This window comes from Anolis carolinensis, unplaced genomic scaffold (assembly GCF_035594765.1).
Source record: "Anolis carolinensis isolate JA03-04 unplaced genomic scaffold, rAnoCar3.1.pri scaffold_7, whole genome shotgun sequence".
Taxonomy (NCBI): domain Eukaryota; kingdom Metazoa; phylum Chordata; class Lepidosauria; order Squamata; family Dactyloidae; genus Anolis; species Anolis carolinensis.
In genome coordinates this window covers 21086643-21109217 of record NW_026943818.1, presented here as the reverse complement: position 1 = coordinate 21109217, position 22575 = coordinate 21086643, and the positions used below count along the sequence as shown (strand labels likewise).

Genomic DNA, 22575 nt, shown 5'->3' with positions numbered 1-22575 from the left:
CGTCACAACCTCTGAGGATGCCTACCATAGATGTGGGTGAAACATTAGGAGAGAATGCTTCCGGAACATGGCCAGACAGTGCGGAAAAATCACAGCAACCCAGCGATTCTGGCCATGAAAGCCTTCAACAACAGATAGAAACATTATTTGGAGGTACTACAACTCCCATCATTTTCTAACCTTTGAGGCTGTCTGCCATGGATGTGGGTGAAACATCAGGAGAGAATGCTTCTGGAACATGGCCAGACAGCGTGGAAAAATCACAGCAACCCAGTGATTCTGGCCATGAAAGCCTTCACCAACAGATAGAAGCATTATTTGGAGGCACAGTAGAGTCTCACTTATCGAATATAAACGGGCCGGCAGAACGTTGGATAAGCGAATATGTTGGATAATAAGGAGAGATTAAGGAGAAGCCTATTAAACACCAAATTAGGTTATGATTTTACAAATTAAGCACCAAAACATCATGTTATACAACAAATTTGACAGAAAAAGTAGTTCAATATGCAGTAATGCTATATAGTAATTACAGTATTTACGAATTTAGCACCAAAATATCATGATGTATTGAAAACATTGACTACAAAAATGCGTTGGCTAATCCAGAACGTTGGATAAGCGAATGTTGGATAAGTGAGACTCTACTGTACTTTACATGGTTTTATTGTATGTATGCGTAAGTGTGTACGTATTGTATGCTTTACATGTCTTGATATGGTCAAAAGTGACTAATCAATAAAGAATTGTAGTTGGAGGTACTACAACTCCCATCATCTTCTAACCTTTGAGGCTGTCTGCCATGGATGTGGGTGAAACATCAGGAGAGAATGTTTCTGGAACATGGCCAGAAAGTCACAGCAACCCTGTGATTCCGGCCATGAAAGCCTTTGACAACACATTAAACACAATAATAATATGGTTGTTGTATGTCTTTCGGTCTGTGTGGCCATGTTCCAGAAGCATTCTCTCCTGACGTTTCGCCCACATCTATGGCAGGCATCCTTAGAGGTTAGAAGATGATGGGAGTTGTAGTACCTCCAAATAATGCTTCTATCTACAGAATAATAATATTATTAATAATGTACATAGTAGAATCCATCGTTTTCACACCACTCTGGGTGCATCGATGCTGTGGAACGGACACTGTTTGTCCCCACTTGAACTGCCACGGCTCAATGCTACGGAATGTTTTGGCAGGGAAAGCTCTAGGCCTAGCCACACGACAACTCCCATGATTCTGTATTATTATCAGCGCAAGCGCGGCCGGTGGAGATGCATGAACGCATTCAGACTCAGCAATTCCAAGCATTAATAGTATCCGACAAAAAAGTTAGAATAAACGACGCAAAGGACATGCAATGAACATTTTAGAGAAACAGCTGGATCATCCCAAAACCCAAAACATGGAATCACCTGACCGTGGCACCAAAGGGAAGAAAGGAACTCCTTGGGTTTCTTTTCCAGGAATGGGCCACAGAAAAGGATAGACAACCAGATTCTCAATGGGGGGGAAACAAGCCTCCCCCCCGCTCCTCTTCCTCTTGTCACCAGCGGCGTCTATAGAAGGCAAGGCGCTGCGGCGCGCAACCCGGAGGTCACTTTCCTAATATAGCCTTTTTGCCTCCTGCTTTGGTCCTGCGGCGGCGTTTGGGGGTGGGGTGGGCAGGGGATTTCCAGGCCTGGAGGGGGGAAAAGGGGCCCAACGGAGACTAAAGACCCTCCCGGATCTGGACATGCCCCCCAATCCCCAAGGCGTCCCCGTTTAATGGGGGGAACGGGCTCGGAAAGAGGGTCCCCCCAAGGCTCTCCATTTTACGCACCGCCCCAGGGCGCACGGCGAAGGCGAAGCGAAACGGCGCCGCGTTGGAGGCTCTCTCGGGAGACTTACCGGCTGCCCAAATGGAGGGGGTCTCGGGGATGGGTTGGGGGGGCTTTGGCCTTCTCCGCCCCCGCTCCTTGCCCCTTTCTGATGCCGCAAAGGAGCCCAAAGCAGGCGGCTTTCCGTGTGCTGCGCCCGCCTCGCTTGGCGGCTCCAAGAGAGAGACAGAGACAGAGAAGCTCGAATGCCGCAGCTGCCTCCGCCGCTGCCACTGCCGCCCCCCCTTCCAGGCCCGCCCGAGGCCCCGAGTTGGGGCGACAGCTGCCGGGGGAGGGGCCACCCAGACCCCCACCCCCTCCCCGCCCCACCAAAGGGGTCGCTTGGAGCTTTCCAGGGGAGATAAATGACGCCCCGGGATTCTTAGCCGCCTTTCCTTGAATCCTAGAATGCTAGAGACCTGGTGGGCCATCCAGCCCAAGCCCATTCTGCCAGGACCCCCACCCCCTCGCCTTCAAAGCACCCCCGACAGATGGCCATCCAGCCTCTGCTTAAGTCTCCAAAGGAGCCTCCTCCTGTCTTCCCTTCCTTCCCTTCTCCACTTTCTTTATGCACACATAACTTTACCCAGTCTACTTTTACAACCTCTCCATTTCAATCCATGTTTTTATTAGTTTTGACATTTATTTGTATTGGGTAATGTTTAAATTTTTATAAATGTGCATGCCTCTTGTCTCTTGTTGTGTTTTATATTGTTATTCTTTTTATTCAGGCTTGGCCCCATGTAAGCCGCCCTGAGTCCCCTTTGGGACTCTGTAATATCTTTAAAAATAAAGATATTACAGTAGAGTCTCATTTATCCAAGCTAAACGGGCCAGCAGAAGCTTGGATAAGCGAATATCTTGGATAATAAGGAGGGATTAAGGAAAAGCCTATTAAACATCAAATTAGGTTATGATTTTACAAATTAAGTACCAAAACATCATGTTTTACAACAAATTGGACAGAAAAAGCAGTTCAATACACAGTAATGTCATGTTGTAATTACTGTATTTACGAATTTAGCACCAAAATATCACGATATATTGAAAACATTGACTACAATAAATGAGACTCTACTGTATTATTATTCCTTTTCTCCATCTCCTTTACTTCTCCCTCGTTTTTCTCCTTTCCTGTCCCTTTTCTCCCTTCTTCTTCCCTCTATTCCTTTCCTCCCTTCTCCTTCTCCCCCTCACTTCCTTCTTTCCTCCTTCCCTTCTTTTCCCTTTCATTTCTTTTTTCCTTTCCTTCTCTGTGCCCAATTCAAGATGCAGGTTATCTATATATAAAAAAGGGTAATGAAATTTCGGCCTAGGACAAAACAACAAAACTACACATCCCAGAAACACTAAACTTGGCAGCACAACCCCTCATCCATGCCTCTACGTTCATACAACAAAAAGAAAAATAAAGTCCTAATTAGAGGGAGAGGAATAATTGTTTTTATCCAATTGCTGCCAGTTAGAAGGCTAAGCTCCACCCACTTGGTCTCCTAGCAACCCACTCAGCCCAGGGGACAGGCAGAGTTAGGCCTCAACTCAGGCCTCCTCCACACTGCCTATAAAATGCAGATTATCTGATTTTAACTGGATTATACGGCAGTGTAGACTCAAGGCCCTTCCACACAGCTATATGACTCATTTATAATGGACTTAATGTCAGGGGAAAACCTTTACCCTTTAACTTCACTACTACCAATTCCTCAATACTTTATTTCCCATACCACCATACTTCGCCACAGCAATGCGTGGCCGGGCATAGCTAGTTACCTATAAAGCCTTAAACGGTTCAGGACCTGCCTATCTCCGTGATCGCCTCTTCTCCTACGAACCAACCCTAAGATCATCTGGGGAGGCGCTCCTCTCGCTCCCGCCTTGGTCTCAAATGTGGCTGGTGGGGACGAGGGAGAAGGCCTTCTCAGCAGTGGCCCCCCAGCTCTGGAACTCTCTCCCTAAGGAGATCAGGTTAGCTCCGTCCCTGCCCATTTTCCACCAGGAATTGAAAACATAGTTGTTCCAGAGCGCGTTTGAATGAATAGGCCCAATAGAGCTGTCATTAGAATACTTCTTTCTGTTTAAAAGCGTATGGCACTTTATCACTTTTATTTATTTCCATGATACAGCACTTTATGAAACCTGTCCCCGCTGGTTCGCTTTTAATTACTCTGCTTTTATCTGCTTGGATTTTAATGTATTGTCCATTATTTTATTTTGTGTATCGTTGGAATGTTTGAAGTTTTTGTCAAATATGTTGTGTTGTTGTTTTGGGCTTGTCCCTGTAGTGAGCCGCCCCGGGATATAAGTATTGTAATAAAATAAATATAATGATTGTTTGCCCCTCCTGCTGTGTATCTTTTGGGTCGTTTTCCTTCCCTATTAGGTTTTGCCACTTTTGTTGTTGTTGTTGTTGTGTGCCTTCAAGTCGTTCCTGACCCCAAAGTCAACTTCCACAAAGGTTGTCTTGGTAAGGCTTAGCAATGGGCTGGGCCGGGCCAAACCGCTAGCTGCAGAAAATCCTGCTGATCGAAAGGCTTGCAATTTGAACCCGGGTTGGGGTAAGTACCTGCCATTAGCTCCAGCTCCCTGCTCACCTAGTAGAATGAAAGCAGAAATGCGAGTAGATAAATAGGTACCGCTTTTAGCGGGGAGGTAATAAAAGAACATAAATCGGGAGGACATCTAAGGATGACAAAGTTCCTCAGCATGGAAGACTGGAGTGGAGCACTCTCTCCCGCATTCCGTGGCTGGAGTCGAGCTCAGCCTCCAAGATGCCGGAAATGGAAAAGATGGGAAATGCCTTTACCTATGTTTGTGTATTGTCTGCCCTTGTTGATTATGTAATGGCATTGAATGCTTGCATATGTGTTCTGCAATCAGGCCTGAGTCCCCTCAGGGAAATAGAGCGGAATATAAATAATAATAATGATGATGATGATATGATCTGCGTACATTTGCCTTCCTCTGAGACAGAGAGTGTGACTTACCCAAGATTTCCATGGCCAAGCATAGATTCGAAGCAGTCTTCAGAATTACAAGCCACAGAAGCCCTGAGATATTTAAAGTGTGTCAGAAACTATGCTGACATAATACTATAAATCAGACAAAGCAAGGATGACAATTCCCCATCTTTGTCCCCACATTCCCATTCTTCCCCAAACCAGACCAAGAGGCACCAGGTTTTCTCAAAATAAAGATTTATTCCGTAACAAGAACATTGAATCAGCACCCGTCGGGCGAGAGAGAGAGAACTCACATTGAAAAACAGCTCAAAATCGAGTCGGTCCAAGTCTATGGTACAACAAGCCACTGTCAGGAAGGGAAAAGAGCAATGTTATGGGTAGGATATGTTCAAGGAAGAAAGAAAAAGGGGTTCTGCCCCGTTGTGTCAAGAATTTGCCCCCCAAAAAAGAAGTGCCAGGACCCCAGGTTTGTTGGAAGAAGGCACCAAAGCCCCATAATAACGAGAAACTGTTGTCCAAAGTGACGATATTCCAGTTGGAGGGTACAAAACCCATTGCTTCTGACCTGCTATGAAGGCCTTAGGGGTTCAGGAAAGAGACATTTGGGCTTGAAAAGGGGAGTTCAAGGCGGGTTCAAGCCCTTGGTGCCAGGTTCCAGAGGCGGTACACGCTATGGGATTTCGGAAGGAAGTTTTGGGGCAATTTCCCATCTTGGCTCAAGACATAGTGGCACCGGAGTGGGCCTTTATGGCGTGGCTGACCACCCAAAGGGGAGGACATAAAGAGGAGAATGTAACAGGGGGGTTAATAGCAGAGGTATAGAAAGACCCCATTTTCCAGGTTTTAAAAACAAACAAAAATCCAGAGAGAACGCACCATCACATAAAGATAGGAGCTTTTGATGCACGAGTCAAGGAGAAATGGATGATATAGAAAATATTATCTATATATTTATATATATGCACACATACAATTAATACTTTGTGCACACACACACAGTCATTCACCCACATAAACACACACATGGCTCTTTGTGCAAGGCCCGTTGTTTCGAGGATTTTACAGTACGAGGAGAAAATGGGGGAAACGGAGGGAGAAGCAAGATCTACAAACAAACGAAGGAAATGGCGAGTCATAGAACAAAAAGCGGAAGTCACCTGCGAACAAAGGGGGAAAATGGAGGGTCAAAGAGGGCTAAGCGGAAGTCATCTGCAAACAAAGGTTTTCATGGCTTTGAAGGAAGGATCCATGCCAGTCTTGAAGAATGCCCATTGGAAAAAGAACAGCAGCACAATTGTAACTCATCATCCCCTGCAAACGGATCTAACTCGGGGTGTTAAGATGGCAACTTGGCGTTCCAGTTTCGATTTTGGGATCCAGATGGATGCAGAAAGTATAGAAAGAGAGACTGGGGTTTTGTTTTCCGGAAGAGACTTATAAGGACACCCCCCTAAAGCCTCCCTCATGCCCAAGAAAAGGAACCGAAGAACGGAAAGGCACAGATTTGGCTTTCAGAGGCCTTGGTGAGATGCGGAGAGCTTTTTCCCGTCCTGCTCCAATATGAAAGCCATTCACCCTCAGCAAAAAAGGGACAAGAAAGGGAAAATAAAGGAGGGGTGGACCATGAATTCCATAGGAGATTCCTAACAAACAGATGGCCACAAAACACTTCCAAGGAAAGAGAGTGGAAAGCTGTGAAAAGTAGCAAATGCCCAAACAATAGAAAAACGGATGATGACCAAGGTGGGCAATTTAGGAAGGCAAAGGGGTCACAATAGAGCACTGCACCTTCCATTATCCCCCCAAATGGAGGACTGTACCCCCCATAAACCCCCCCTAAAGAAACCTAAACGCCTTTTAGGAGTGTGAGAAGCTATTTCGGCCATGTTTTTCGGCTGAGAGGAGAAATTCCTGTTCTTAAAGAGGGACGAAAATGGCTCTGATGCCCCCCAAAAACAAGGTGAAAATAGCCCGATGTTTCCAAGAGGGCATCATACACACATACACACATATATTTAAAAACTTATTTTGGGGGGCCTTGTAATGTAAATAGAAAATTCAGCAGAAACAGAACATATTTTGAGGAGAGGGATCAATAAGAGAGTGCATACATTTTGGCACAAAACATCCCCACAAAAACAAAACAAAGCAAGACCAACGCAGTGGGGGGAGGAGATGGAGACATGGCCATAATTCAGATATTTAAGAGGAACCGGACTTCCAGTTTATGACGGAGATACAAGGGGAAGCTTCTTCCGCAAAAGAAAAGACAAGACCTTCCAAAATAAAAGTTATCTACATTGGTTCTGTTATGTACAGTATAGATTGTTTTGCCCCTTCCTCTTTGGACTCAAAGGGTTGAAATGATGGGCACTCTTTAGGCAAAAGGTTATAGGGACGACAGAGGAGAGAATATATATATATCTATATATATATATCTATATCTATAGAGTCAGTTTCTCTCAAACAGAAAGGAGGGCGTCTTGACAGCTATTTGTAACTCGGGGAGAACCCAAAGGACAACTACGTTGTTGCAGAATTGAAATCCATTTTTTTTAAAAAAAGCAAACTCATAAAGGCCCACAGTTTTATTCAAGTAATGAAAGGGTTTCTTAAAAATAGAACCCTTTAAAAATAGAAAGAGATTTGTTTTAAGAGAACACGCTCCTTCCGAAAGTTTTTCTCTGCCTCTAAATCAGAATTGATAAAGACTTGCTCGGCTGGGGAAGATAATATGTATATTTTCTTTGCAAGCCTGTCATCTGCCTTTTTTTAATTTGCGAATTGATTTTATTGATTCTCTAATCTAGGACAGGAAGTGTGTGGACTTCCCAGGATGTGATTTCCAAGTGAATTTGTTCAGTCCAAGGAGACTTTAGAACAAGCACGGGCAAACTAAGGTCTGGGGATTGGATATGGCCCCCTGAGCAATTACCTCCTCATTTTCCTTGTCCTCTTGTCATAAGAATACTGTGGTCTGCCGCATCCTTATGCTAAAAAGACGAGGGAGGAAGGCACGCAGCAGCTGAGAGCTCTCTAGATTGCTCTTAGCCACTGCATGTCTCGCCCTCCTCTCAGCATAAGGATGGTGCGAGCGGCCTCATCCTTATATCAGGAGGACGGCTCCAGGAAGGTAAGCGGTGGCTGAGAGTCCTTCGGAGCACCCTCAGTCACCGCCTATGCCAGGAGGATGGCTCGAGGAAAGTATGCAGCAGCTGAGAGCTCTTTGGAGGGCTCTCAGCCACCTCGCATCTCATCCTCCTCCCAGCACAAGGATGGTGCAAGCGGACCCATCCTTATGCCAGGAGGGTGGCTCAAGGGAGGTACGCTGCAGCTGAGAGCCCTCCAGAGTGCTCTCAGCCACCTCGTGTCTCGCCCTCCTCTCAGCATGGTGTGAGCGGCCCCATCCTTATGCCAGGAGGATGGCTCGGGAGAGGTACACTGCAGCTGAGAGCCCTCTGGAGCGCTCTCAGCCACCTCGTGTCTTGCCCTCCTTTTAACGTGGTGTGAGCGGCCCCATCCTTATGCCAGGAGGGTGGCTCAAGGGAGGTACGCTGCAGCTGAGAGCCCTCTGGAGCACTCTCAGCCACCATCTGCCTTGTCCTCCTGGTATAATGCCAAGAGGACAGCTTGAAGATTGGAGGAGGATTGAGAGGAGGATTGGGGGGGGGGGGAGGATCGGAGCAGTCGCCGAGTGTCTTGCCTTTCTCCCAGTATAAGGATAGGGTGATTATGCTGGGAGGACAACCTGAGGATAACCTAGGCCCTGCCCGTTCCTGGGCCCACCCTACACAGTGTGTGCCCGGACCCACTCCCTCCCAGCCTGGTCCACAAAAAACAAGTTTGCCCATGCCTGCTTTAGAAGGAAACCCAGAAGCTGAAATAACTGGCAGATCATCCACAGTAATAAGGGTAATTTTGGCACAAATCTGATCCATATTGTTGCCCTCTGTGTCCCAACTAGGATTGTACAATCTCAGGCAGGAGTAATGAAACAAGATAAAGAAATAGTTCAAACCAAACATGGAGCTGCTTATGATCTTTCCAATGTCTACTTGACAGAATTTTGAAACAAATGAGCCTCAAATAGCACCACGTAACTCTATATGAGGAAGGAAAATGCAGAACAAAGGATGGGAAAAACCTGGTTTCCCCCCTCTCTTAAGGAGAATGTTCTCTTAAGACAAAGCCCTCAAAACCAAAACCCATCACTGAAATTTATCGATTTCAAAAAAACATTTTTTAATATGAAAATATCAAAAACCATAAAAAGAAAAACCCTGTGATTTTCAGTCGCTTGCATGGGGAAGAAGAGGGGACACTGCGATGAAACTGGCCACCTCGAAATCTACATGCAACAGGAACGGTAAAAATGAACAAACATAGAGAGAAAGAGAGAGAAATATAAAAAAATTACCCTAACTAATAAAGTGCATGTCTCAATATATATTACATCTGCCCCATTTGAAGAACATAACAAGGAAGTTGCCAAAATTTGAGGGGAAAGGAGAAAGAGGACCCAAGTTCACATAGTATTGTACAGTGGGTTGGTGGTACGTTTGCGGTCGCTTGCTTTCCTCGGCCTTCTCGGGGGTCGAGTTCGACTGTGTGGATACCGAGGGAGCGCTGGGACAGCTGAGGATACTGAGGGCACTGCAGCCGTTTGGGTGCTAGTCAATTTGGCATCTGGGAGCGTCTGGGAGGGACTGAACTCTTTGGTGTATTGGACCAAAGGCCTCTCCACCGGGCTGCTCAGAGCAATGCGCTCCGTCAGTTTGAGCGGTTCCATTAAATGCACTGTGGGTTGGGGCGACAAGATAGCAGGCGAGACGGGATCCCCGTATCCCAACGCCGGGAGAGCGTCTCTCCTGGACAAGTCACCTTTCGACAAGTTCAGGCGGTCCAGCTTGGCCAAGGAGGCGGAGCGCTTCATGTGGGACGGGGTGGTGAGGCCTGCTTGCCGGACCCGGGTGTCCGACTCCTCGGCGTGCCGTTGTGAGCCTTTGAGATCGCCACCGCTGAATCTGCGGGGCAGGAGGAGGCAAAGTGGGGAGGTGGCCGACGCTTCCGGGGGCCGCCCTGCCGCCATGGCACCCAATGTGCGAGGCGAAACGAAGTCCTCTTGGCTCCAGTGCGTCAAGGTGCCCTCACTCCCCCTGCGTAGAGCACCTCCTCGCTCCTTGAAGGCAAACTGTCCGTTTCCGGCGTAACCCTTTCGGGGCGCTGGGTCGGGATCTGAGCTCGAGCTGTCCCGAGTGACACCCTCCAAGCGGAAGAGGGGCGGGCAGTCCCAACACGGCACAGGAGGACATCTTGCCTGCTTTGTGCACAAAGAAGCTGTACCCAGAGTTTTCTCCTCCTTAGCTAGCTCCTCAGGACTACCCAAGGAGAAGACCACTTTCTTCAGATTTCCACTGTTGAGCTCGGAGGGTCTGAGTGAAAGCGATGCTTCTACAAGATCTTGGGAGCAGGAGGCAGCATTGCAATTTTCATCCACCACAGGGGAGGTTGCCCCCACCTTGGTTTTCTCCAACGCCTCTTGTGTGCCACTCCTGTCTGCCGTTGTTACGTCCAGGGTCCTGACCGCATGGGTGTACTCAATGATCTCAATCCTTTTGGGGAGAAGGAGGCGGCAAGGAGCAGAGCTCTTCTCTTGGCTTTCCACAGAAACCATTGTCCTCTGCTCTTTGGCCAACCATGTCAGTTCAGACGACAGGGAAGGAGAGGAAGGCCTTTCGGTGGACTGTTCAGAATGACTCCCGTTGTTCCCAGCACTGACAGCTCTCGAGGCCTCCTTGGAGAGCTGGGCCTGCTCCTGAGAGGGTTCTTCATTCTTGCCCTTCACAGAGAGATCGGCTGCTGTGGATTCGTTCTTAGAGTTCTTCCGGGTGGGTAAGGCGGCAACGGGGCAAGCGTTCTGCAACTCTTGCTCCTGCCTCAAGCGTTCTTCAAACTCAAGGGTGGCCCGCCGTACTGAACCCGGACACCATTTTGGTCCACGGTTAATGTGACCCTCCGCCCGGCCTTCTGCCAAGTCACTGCTTTCTTCTGGGTCTGGCTTGCTGGAAGGAACCTGAGGGGCAGAAACTAGTTCTTGATCTGGTTTCAAAGGCAAGTCTCTCACCACTTCTTTTGGGATGGAGATGCCTCCCTCGCCCGGCTCGGCTTTTCCAGGCTTGCTTTCCCAGGTCCATATAGATTCTGCAGGTAACTCATGGACGGTGTTTCTCTTTGGTACCGGAACCGGGTTGTTCAAAGCATCTGTCTTCGCTTGGCCTGCTCCCTGGTGGATTGACTCAATTTCAGTGACTATTTCTTTAACCGAGATGGCGTTTTCCGAATGGGATCGCGTCAGGCCGCAAACCTTTGGGGGGGACGGGGACAAAAAGACAAAGAAAAGAAGTATGAAGTCTGTGCATAACGTATCAATAAACTATTTTTAAAGGTTTTACAGAAGAGGTAGAATGGGGCAGGTGGCTGAGAGCTGTTCTACCTCGGGAGGACTAGAAATGGAAGATGAGGATAATTATGAATCAAAAAGGGTTGGATGAGAAGCTGATGGAAAGACAGCATGACACTCTGAATGGGTGGGTCAAATCAAAATGAATTCAGGAGACTCCTTGTAAGGCGGCCCCAAAAGTTTGGGATACTTTAAAATACAGTGTTCCCTCACTACTTCACAGTTCACTTTTCGCACCCTCTCTGTTGCGCGGTTTTTTAATAAACACTAAAATAATAGTATAAATTATAAAATAATATTATAAATCTCTCTTTCTACTTCCTTCCTAAGGAGAAGCCGAAGGGAGAGAAAAGGAGTCTGAAGCAGCTTTGTTTCCGCCTCCCAAGGCAGCGGCAGGAGAGCGAAGAGGGGAGAGAGACGCTACTTGCCATTGGGATTGTAAACAAGACAAATATAGTGACCTTACTTTGTGGATTTTCACTTTTTGCGCGTGGTCCTGGAATGTAACCCCCGCAATAAGTGAGGGAACACTGTATTGGCATGTTTCTTTAATAGTGTCTGATCTTTTGTTTGAATGATATTGTATCCTGCCTTGAGCCGCAGGGAGAGGCGAGTAGTAATTTCATTTATTATTATACTTTTACAATCCAGTGTTTAGGGGTTCAGCTGACTCAGCGTGCTCACAATAACCCACTATCAGGGAAATATTTGGGGTATGTCTGATCATGCCTATCTTCCAAAACCAGATAAGATGGAATGGATGTCTAGGGAGGTACACTTGTCTATCGAAAAAAGAATAACATTTCCTTTCCCACATTGTGTCCCACATTGTGTGGGAAAATCGTTCAGTACTGTTTTACAACAGTTGGAGACACTGAACAAGAAAATTGACCATCTTTTCAAAGGAATTTCCCTAATGGTGAAGAATCCTTCTCCTATAGACATTATACAAACTGTACCAACCAGCTTTATTAATATTAATGAGGAATTAAATGCTCTGGAAAGCCAGGGAAGAAAAAAGCTAGAGGAGCAGAAGGAAGGCAATAGGTCAGGCTTGGAAGGGGCCAGGGATGGGGTGGAGTCTTTATCTGGGGAAGAGAGTCAGAGTCAGGGGAGGGACGGCCGGAAGGAAACTAATAGAGTCTCTCAGAGGACAAACACCACGCTGTCCCCAGAACTGTTTGGACACTCCCTGGACACTTACTGCAATTCCCAACATCTGTTGCGAACTAATAAGGTGGCAGTGGAAGTGCAAGACTCACTATTGAACAGAGGAAGATGGACATCTAAGCGAGCGGTCCGGACATCTCTCTCACAAATTCTATCTTTAAGCTGGTCGAAAGTGAAGATCAAGACTATCGACTGGCTTCGTAGAGACTATCAGTCCTGGAACCGCTCCATTTGTCTTCTCATTGGATTGGAAGACAGAACACTGATGGAGGAATTGTTTTTGTATAGGCCCAAACTTCAACAGTGGGGCATTACTCTCAGGAGGGTACTAGTAGACCCATTGATTCGCCCCCTGGACATCAGGCGGAATCTTGGTAGACAAGATCCCCCAGGTTTAGGCCATGTCTATGTTACCTCTCAGTCCCGTTCTCAGACATCATTAGTGCCTAGCCCCCTTCCCACGCTAGATGATGATCTGTTAGATGACTCCTTTCCTCCTACACCAGCGGAGATAGGCCCCTCCTTTAAACAACCAAGTATTGCTGGTGATTTTCTATCTCAGGACAGCTGACTATCCCCTTCAATGGGCAACCTCAATCAGTCATCTCTCCAGGGGGGAGAGGGTTTCCACGGGCAGGGTCTCATTGAGGTGGTTTGGGGGAGAAGGAAGAACGGTCACTTTCGACCCAGGGAGAAGCGCAACAGAGTTTTTGCGACCCTGGAGAGGAATAGGTGTGGTAGTCTTCAGGACAGACCTCCCAGCCTTAAGGTCCTGCTTTTGAACGCCAGATCCGTCAACGGTAAAACAGCTGTTATCCAGGATTTGATCCTGGATGAGGGGGCGGATCTGGCATGCATCACCGAGACGTGGTTGGACGAGCAGGGTGGTGTGAATCTCACTCAGCTGTGCCCACCAGGTTTCGGGGTGCATCAGCAGGCCAGGGCTGGGGGGCGGGGAGGAGGAGTCGCGGTGATTGCTCGGCAGTCCATCGCCCTGATCAGATGCGCCGTTCCGCAGTCTTCGAGGTTTGAGTGTGTCTTCCTGAAGGTGGGAGCCCGAGACAGCTTGGGGATTCTGCTGGTGTACCGTCCACCCCGCGACCCAGCAGTCTCTCTGTCCGAGCTAGCAGAAGTGGTCTCCAATTCGGCCCTGGTCTCCCAACAACTCATAGTTTTGGGGGACTTTAATATTCATGCCGAGACCTCTTTGACAGGTGCAGCTCAGGATTTCATGGTTGCCATGACGACCATGGGGCTGACTCAAGTTATACCTGGGCCCACACATCAGGCGGGACACACGCTGGACCTCGTCTTCATTGTGGACGGTGGGACAGTCAGAGTGGAAGAGCAAAATATTCTTCCATTGTCATGGTCTGACCATCATCTGATCTGTTTGAGTTTCGCCGTGTCTTCTAACCTCCGCAGGGGTGGTGGACCCATTAAGATGGTCCGCCCCAGGAGGCTGATGGATCCGGATGGACTCCTGAGGTCTCTTGGGGATCTTCCTGTTCTGGAGACTGGCGATCCTGTCGATGTCCTGGCTGATCGCTATAATAGTGAGCTGACAAGGGCACTTGACACGATCGCTCCCGAACGTCCTCTTTCGCTGCGTAGAGTCATGTCGACTCCTTGGTTCACTGAGGAGCTGGCTGTGATGAAGCGTGCGAGGAGGGGACTAGAGTGCATCTGGAGGAAATCTCGGGATGTGTCTGACCAAGCACGGGCTAAAGCCGCTATTAAGGCTTACTCCGTGGCTCTGCGAGCAGCCAGGAAAGCTTTCACGACTGCCCGCATAGCGTCTGCAGCCAACAGGCCATCGGAGTTGTTCCGAGTTGTTGGGGAGCTCCTGCGGCCTCCTGAGACCCAGGGGCTTCCTGATGACTTGGCAACTAGGTGCAGCGATTTTGCGCACCACTTTGCAGGCAAAGTTGCTCAGATACGCCATGAGTTGGACTCCAGCTTAATTGTAGTTCCAGCGGAGGTAACCGAGGCACCTGTCTGTCCGATTTTGTGGGATTCTTTCCGGCTTGTTCTTCCGGATGACGTGGAGGGGATTCTTGGGTCTGTGAGGGCGACCACTTGTGCTCTGGATCCTTGTCCCTCTTGGCTGGTTAAGCAGGCCAAAGAGGGGTTGTTGGATTGGTTTGTGGCTATAATAAATGCCTCCCTGGGTCAGGGGTCATTTCCATCTTGTTTTAAGCAAGCGGTGGTAAAACCGTTACTAAAAAAGACCTCGCTAGACCCATCTGTATGTAACAACTACAGACCAATTTCCAACCTCCCATTTTTGGGCAAGGTTCTGGAGCGGGTGGTTGCCACGCAGCTCCAGGGGTTCCTCGATGACACTGATTTTCTGGACCGCTCGCAGTCTGGCTTCAGGCCTGGGCACAGCACTGAGACGGCTTTGGTCGCCTTGGTGGATGACCTCCGCAGGGAACTGGACAGGGGGAGTGTGACCCTGCTGGTTCTCCTGGACATCTCTGCGGCTTTCGATACCATCGACCATGGTATCCTTCTGGGGAGGCTCTCCGGGATGGGACTCGGTGGCACTGTTTTGCAGTGGCTCCAGTCCTTCCTGGAGGGCCGTTCCCAGATGGTGAAGCTGGGGGACACCTGCTCGGACCCCTGGCCTTTGACCTGTGGGGTCCCGCAAGGGTCTATTTTATCCCCCATGCTTTTTAACATCTACATGAAACCGCTGGGAGAGGTCATCCGGAGTTTTGGAGGGTGTTGCCATCTCTACGCAGATGACACACAAATCCACTACTCGTTCCCACCTGACTCCAAGGAAGCCCCTCGGGTGCTGAACCAGTGCCTGGCCGCTGTGGCGGACTGGATGAGGAGGAACAAACTGAGGATCAATCCTGACAAGACAGAGGCCCTCCTGGTCAGTCGCTCGTCGGATCGGGGTATTGGGTGGCAACCTGTGCTGGACGGGGTTGCACTCCCCCTGAAATCACAGGTCCGCAGTTTGGGGGTCCTCCTGGATTCAGCGCTGACGCTTGAAGCGCAGGTGTCGGCGGTGGCCGGGAGGGCTTTTGCACAACTCAAACTTGTGCGCCAACTGCGACCATACCTCGTGAAGTCTGACTTGACCACGGTGGTGCATGCATTAGTTACCTCTAGACTGGACTACTGTAATGCGCTCTACGTGGGGCTTCCCTTGAAGACGGCCCGGAAGTTACAGCTGGTCCAACGTTCGGCCGCCAGACTAATAACGGGGGCGAGTTACAGGGAGAGATCTACTCCCCTGTTTAAGGAGCTCCACTGGCTGCCGTTCATCTTCCGGTCCCAATTCAAGGTGCAGACCATCATTTATAAAGCCCTAAACGGTTTGGGACCCGCCTACCTTCGTGACCGTATCTCCTATCATAAACCTGCCCGACCTCTCCGATCATCGGGGGAGGCCCTCCTGTCGCCACTACCTATATCTCAGGCTCGCCTTGTAGGAACAAGGGAGAGGGCCTTCTCTGCGGTGGCCCCTCGCTTGTGGAACTCGCTGCCCATTGAAATCAGGCAAGCCCCCACCCTTTTAGCCTTCAGGAAAGATTTAAAAACATGGCTCTTCCGGTGTGCTTTCGGAGAGTAAATGTTCTATGCTACTCCCCCCCCGATATTTATCCTCTAGACTGGTTCACTATCTGATGTCCCGTCCCTCGAGGTTTTATTCTGATCCCTTTCTCACCCAGAGTTTTAATTTTTAATCTAGTTTTTAAATGTAGTATTCATGCGGCCCGCTCGTGTTATATTGCTGTTTTGATCTTATGTTGTACTGTTTATTTTATGTAATGTATTATTTAATTGTATTATGTTATGGTTTATTGTATTGTCTTGGGCATGGCCCCATGTAAGCCGCCCCGAGTCCCCGTTGGGGAGATGGTGGCGGGGTATAAATAAAGTTTTATTATTATTATTATTACCTTTAGCTGGTCCTCCTCCAAAGAAGATTCCTCCGATGCCTGTGGGGAGTTGCCTGCAGAGTTGTTTCTTGGCCGAGCCTCCTCTGTGGGTTCCAAAGGCGACAGCTCCAAGGCAGAGATCCTGGAGAGGCCGTTCCGGTTGCTGACCTGCTCCTCCGTCCTGGAATGGGAGCATGTTCGCGGCCGGCTCTCCTGAGAGAGCTCCACAAACTTCTCTAAGGCGCTGAAGAAGTCGATTCGATCGGCCCCAAAGTCGGTCTCCTCCCCCTCGGGTTGCGTCGACACGATGGCCGGCGTTGGCGGGCTGGGAGAGTTCTGTTCAGAAACGACTCGCAAGCAAGACTCCAGCTCTTCCATGGGCATCAAGTGAACGTTCCCGTCTCCTTGCTTGAGGGCGTCGCTTTCCAAATCCTCTACCGCCAAGTCCGGGAATCCAGCGCCCACCTCCAAGGCCCCTCCTTGCTGCAGTAAGGCATCTGACGCATCACAATTGTCCAAGGGGAACGAAGCGTCGTCCAAGCAACACCCGGAAGGGCAGCCATTGAGATTGTTCAAGTTCAACTTGTCCTCCATCTGCTCGGTGTTGTAGTCTCTCGACGATATCTCTAGCTGGATCACCCGCTCCTTGTTGCACAGGTTTCCTAAGAGATTGGGGCCGGAATGGCACAGGGGTTCAAGGGGAGGGCTGGTGGGGAGCCCCGGCAACGCCGGCGCGTGTTGGAGGCAGTTGGAGATCTTGTTCTCTGAGATCTGGTCAGCAGAGGTTGTGATCTCCTTCTTGCTGACCTCCATTCCAGATTTGCCCATGGGCTCATGATGGTCGGAGAGATCGCTGTCCGAGTGAGAGCGCCACAACTTGTTGTGCCTCTGTTTGCTGGTGGGAGAAAAAGGGACCGGAATTAAGATGCGGTTCATGACTGGCTTAGCTACAACCAGAACAGGGAAAACATTGCTGTGCCTCGGACAGGATTAGGCCGAGAAAGATGCAAATGCTCCCTTCCATGATCACATTCCACACAGAAATCTGAAATTGGTAAAAACTTCTGCAAACTGTTCCATAGTCATTCGACATTCCTAAAACTCGAGATCTACCACCAGGGTGGGCAAGTTCAAACCAAATGACTTCTGAATCAAATCCACAAATAATCAAATCTGTAGAAGTTAAATCCACAAAATGTGGAGAGTCGACTGTGCGGCACATTACGGAAGGTCCTTTCCATCCCCCCAAAAAAAATATCCATCCATAAAAAGTCTAATCTCTCTAGGTACAGACATATGTCTATCACAAGAAGGGAATTGTTCACTCCTGGGTCCTTCCTCATTCCCTAGAAATGACTGCATGCTCCTGCTTCCTTGAGGATGATGGGAAAACTTAGGATCCTTTGGTTCTCTCTTCTCTGAATTGTATTTTGAAGCCTCAGCCGCTAGAGGGAGCACAGGATCTGTTCAAAATCTTTCCTACACTTGAACACTGGCTTTCTCTCCTCCTGGTTTAGATCCAAAGGTCCTGATACATAGGCCTCTTTTAAGCAAGAGATAAAAAGTCCTCTGAGACTAGGAAAACAGTGGCATTTTAAGGGCATCAAGAGGGAAAGATGAGCAATGAAACACAACCTTACATTTACTAGCGTAAACTGAATCCTCTTATTAAATTCTTCACTATGTCGGTAGTGCAACTCCTCAATTCTATGATTCGAATAGTTTCAAAATTCAAGTATTTGAGGGATTGGAAAGGGAGGCAATACAGTTGGCCCCCAAAAGGACAGAATCATTGGACTTTCAAATCCAAACGATTCTGTCCATTTCGGGCAAACTGTCTTCTTGACTTGACCGTTACGCAACTCGAGTTTATCTTTGGGATTTGCTGATTCTCCCTGGATGAGTCGGTCCTGTTGTCAAGCGTCCGTTGTTTTTATTGTACTGTATATTCTGGATGAATTGCTTTGCGAGTAAAGCACGTTCACTGCCCAAATGAAATACAGATGAGCAGTTTTTTAAAACTGTGGAAAGTTATCATTTTTCGGACTGTGACTCTCAAAATCTGCTGGACAAGGGATTCTATAGAGTTTCAGTCCAAAGAAGACAACAAGATGGGAGGGAATGCTGTTCCTCTGTTGCTGCTGGTTCCCGCTTAATATGTAATTTGAGAATTACAGCACTTTCCTTGCGCCGATCAGTTGGGCTTGAAACCCAAGTGCCAACCATGTGAACATGAATCAGCGCTTTTAACTGCCCCGCAGGCAGGCGGAGTTGGTAAACAAGGCATCTTGGGCAGATTGAAGGATAGGAAAGGGCCAAGGTAATAGGAAACACAACTTCCCTGTTGTTTGTTTTTCTGCTCTGTTCACCTCGCGTTAGTCTTCACTGAGGCAGAAATAATAAATATTATGACATCTTTTTACTGTAAGGTGTATCTTACCTTTCTTTCAATGCTGAATACAAAATAGAAAAAAATAGGTGCTAGTGGAAATTTAATATGTAAAATATTTTTGAATTGGTTCTAATGTTTTGAATTATTCATTTTTCAGATAGTACTAGGTTTAATTCTAGTTTTATTGCTTATAGTTTTTTTTGGTTTTAAACTGTATATTGTATTGTTGTAACCACTGTTCACAGCTTTAAGTCTCTTGAAGAGAAAAAGAGCGGTATATACAAATAATAATAAAATATATACATACTACGTGCTAGTATAGCCATACAGTTAATACATACTATGCATGTGTGTGTATGGATGTATATACAGTAGAGTCTCACTTATCCAAGACTTGCATATCCAAGGTTCTGGATTATCCAATGCATTTTTGTAGTCAATGTTTTCAATATATCGTGATATTTTCGTGCTAAATTTGTAAATAAAGTAATTACAACATAACATTACTGCATATTGAACTACTTTTTCTGTCAAATTTGTTGTATAACATGATGTTTTGGTGCTTAATTTGTAAAATCATAACCTAATTTGATGTTTAATAGGCTTTTCCTTAATCCCTCCTTATTATCCAAGATATTCGCTTATCCAAGGTTTTGCCGGCCCGTTTAGCTTGGATAAGTGGGCCTCTACTGTACATATATATAGAGACATGTGTGTGTATGTGTATACACACACACACACACACACACACACATGTACATACACATAATAAAAGTGATAATATGTATGTGTGTATGTGGCTGGGGTGTCCACTTATGAAGACAAACTCCTGCCTCCACAAACAGCTCTAGCTCCCACTACTCAGGAGACACCAATGGCCCTCTCTCCAATGACATTGCAGGTTATAGCGAGCACCATGAACTTGTCCAAGAGCCCTGCCAGTGCCCTCCACAAACACCATCCTGCCCACCACCCAAGTGAGGTCTTTCATACAGGGACAACTTCATCCTAGATTTTCTGTTTTTCCTCTGCCACAGCCATCCCAGTGTTTCTTACTCTCTTCATTGGTATGGAATTTGCATGATCCCACCCACTATCTCTACCTTAACTTTTTCCTATTCTTTTCTATGACACACAGCAAACAGAGAAATTGATCAGCAGTTGAACATACTAGAGAGGTTTGGGGAGAATTCACAATGATTTATAGAAGTTGTAGGTACAGGAATGTATGGTTCACCTGCAATCTAAGAGCACTCTGAATTACACCAATGATGGACCTGGAACTAACTTGGTACACAGAACCCACATGGACCAACAAAAAATACTAGAGGTCTTTGGAGGAATTTAAAGGAGTTGTAGTTCACAAACATCCAGAGCACACTATGAGCCCAAACAATGATGGATCTGGACCAAACTAGGCATGCATACCCGATATGCCCACACTGGAATACTGTTGGGTTTGGGGGGGGGGGGGAATTGGAGTGGACATTTTGGAGTTGTAGGTACTGGGATGTATAGTTCACCTGTAATCAATGAGCACTCTAAACTGAGTTATAGTTTACCCTAAAGCCAGAGACACTCAATCCCACCGATGATACATCTAGAGAAACTTGCGCAAGATAACACTCTTTATTGATGGAGTCTCTTGGAGTTAACCTGGCACAATGCGAGTTGTAGTTCACCCACAGCCTTATGCATTTTGTACAATTAGAAAATGGACTTTTTCAAATAACCAGGGCGGCACTTGGTACCCAAGCTAGTATAATAATAAAATATATGCAGTTAATACATACTATGAATTTGTGTGTGTGAATATATATACACACACATACAAATATATGCATAATATGTATTATCTGTATGGTTGTTTCAAGAGTAAACAACAAATTGAATAAGCCACACTTTGGAGATATCAAGAGGCAGTAGAAAAGGAGCAACTTCAAGTTTTGTTTAAGAGAGGAAAACAGGGTTTATAATAGTAATAATAATAATAAAAACAGTAATGGAAAATTCATCTTATGATCACCATAGGTCAGAAATGAGTTGAAGGCACACAACAACACCATGAAAAGGGAGCCTGTACTTGGATTTCCTCCCTCAATGAAGCCACAGTTCTGATATTTTTTAGAAATGAACCTTTTCTAATTTCTGTTCTCCCATTACTACTTTCACTCTAACTCTCAAAGGGCACGTTATACTATGAAATTAATGCAATCTGACAGCACTTTAAGGCTTGGATGAAGCCAGTTCCTGGAGTTTAAAGGCTCCTTTTGGCTCTCTAATTGCCACCTTCAAAGGATCTGACACTGGAGCCGAGGGCTGAACGGGATTCCTTTGGCGGAACACAACATCTCTTTTTTTTCTTTCCCTACGAACTGTCATCACCTCTTTCAGAAGATCACACGGGGACAATATTGTGGGCAAAACAGTTGCGTGGACAGGAGAGGAAAACACAAACACACGCGGACCAGGCATTGCCATATCAACACGTGTCTTTCCCCAAATCAGATGATGGAGTCTCAGGTTTCGAAAACAAACCCGTTGGATAGAGAGAAGGAAAACAAGAGGGAGGACATTCAACTGCTTCAAGTTGTCAATCACTTTCTCTACTTCGTTGTGAACTAGAAAGCAAAACCACTTTTTCACATATGTACACTGTTAATTTGAAGGAGACATTATGAGAATAATACAGTTTTCTGCCTTTAACATAATTCATGGCATTACACTTAGACTACTGCACTGTGCTGTATGTGGGGCCAACCCTTGGAGTGTGTCCAGAACTATCAACTGGAGCAAAGAAAAGTGACTGGACAGCACTCTCATGAGTTAAGATCCATGGTTTTAAAATATATATGGTATGTATATTACTACCTTGAGATTTTTGGTAACCATTTCTAAACTCTGCCAGCTGGAGACATAATAAAGGTCTGGGTTCCTACCTGGCCAAGAGGATGCCTTGGTATTCCTCCAGCTGCCTCATGAAGCTGGGGTTGGGCTTGGTGACAGTCCGGCGTTCCTTCACGTAATCGTAGGCCCGGTCGAGGTTCCAGCCATATTCCTTCATGGCGTATGCAATCACCGTGGAGGCCGAGCGGCTGACTCCCATCTTGCAGTGAACCAGACACTTGGATCCATTCTTTCTGTGGAGAGTGAACGAAAGGACGTTCTGACAAGGAAGGCCACAGCAGCCTGTCCCTGAATATAAGAAATCATCTCAAGAAACCCTTGGGGGAGGGAAAAAGACCGAAATAAAAGACTTGCTTTGCTTTGGAGATGAATTTGTAGGTGTCGTTCCAGTACGCCAGCAGGTCCGTTGCCTCCTCATCGTAAACGCGGATGTTGTGGTATTCGAAAACCCCCGGGAAGAAGTTATCGATCTCACGGGTGACGTTCAGTATGTACCGTACACTGTATAAGAAATGGAAAACATGAGCGAGGGAGGGAGAAATGGAAGGAAGGTGCCCCAGACAATAAGGAGAAAGCCAATCCACCCACAGACACAGCTAACCAGTTTCCTGGTCATCAGTGGAACGTTTCTCCCCCAAACGTACCCTCGGTTCTGCAGGTCTTCCAAGTTGGAGGCGTTCCACTCTGAACCCTGGAGTGAGGAAATAATGATGTACTGTATATACTTGAGTATAAGCTGACCCGAATATAAGCCGAGGCACCTAATTTTATCACAAAAAAACTGGGAAAACATTGACTCCAGTATAAGCCAAGGGTGGTAAATTTCAGAAATAAAAATAGATACCAATAAAATTACATTAATTGAGGCCTCAGTAGGTTAAATGTTTTTGAATATTTACATAAAGCTTAAATTTAAGATAAGACTGT

General features: G+C 47.0%; 2 protein-coding genes across 6 annotated transcripts in view; both read right to left on the bottom strand.

The window, feature by feature from the left end:
* The window catches only part of coro6 (coronin 6), a 38676-nt gene extending 16865 nt beyond the window's left edge, over positions 1 to 21811 (bottom strand). The window contains exon 1 of one of the 5 annotated variants that reach the window (XM_062959261.1): positions 21681 to 21811. The gene's annotated coding sequence lies outside the window, so the exon portion shown is untranslated. Of the gene's footprint in view, positions 1 to 1416; positions 1567 to 1891; positions 2149 to 21680 lie in introns of those variants that run through there. The other 4 variants (XM_003227169.4, XM_008120334.3, XM_008120335.3 and 1 more) reach the window with 4 other exon arrangements.
* ssh2 (slingshot protein phosphatase 2) overlaps positions 5038 to 22575 on the bottom strand; it is a 69926-nt gene continuing 52388 nt past the window's right edge. The window contains exons 11-15 of the mRNA XM_062959263.1: positions 22293 to 22339; positions 21999 to 22149; positions 21681 to 21877; positions 16371 to 17244; positions 5038 to 11184 (exon numbers count right to left, since the gene is read on the bottom strand). Of these exons, the coding sequence (XP_062815333.1) occupies positions 9346 to 11184; positions 16371 to 17244; positions 21681 to 21877; positions 21999 to 22149; positions 22293 to 22339 (3108 nt within the window). The 3' untranslated portion in view covers positions 5038 to 9345. The remainder of the gene's footprint in view (positions 11185 to 16370; positions 17245 to 21680; positions 21878 to 21998; positions 22150 to 22292; positions 22340 to 22575) is intronic.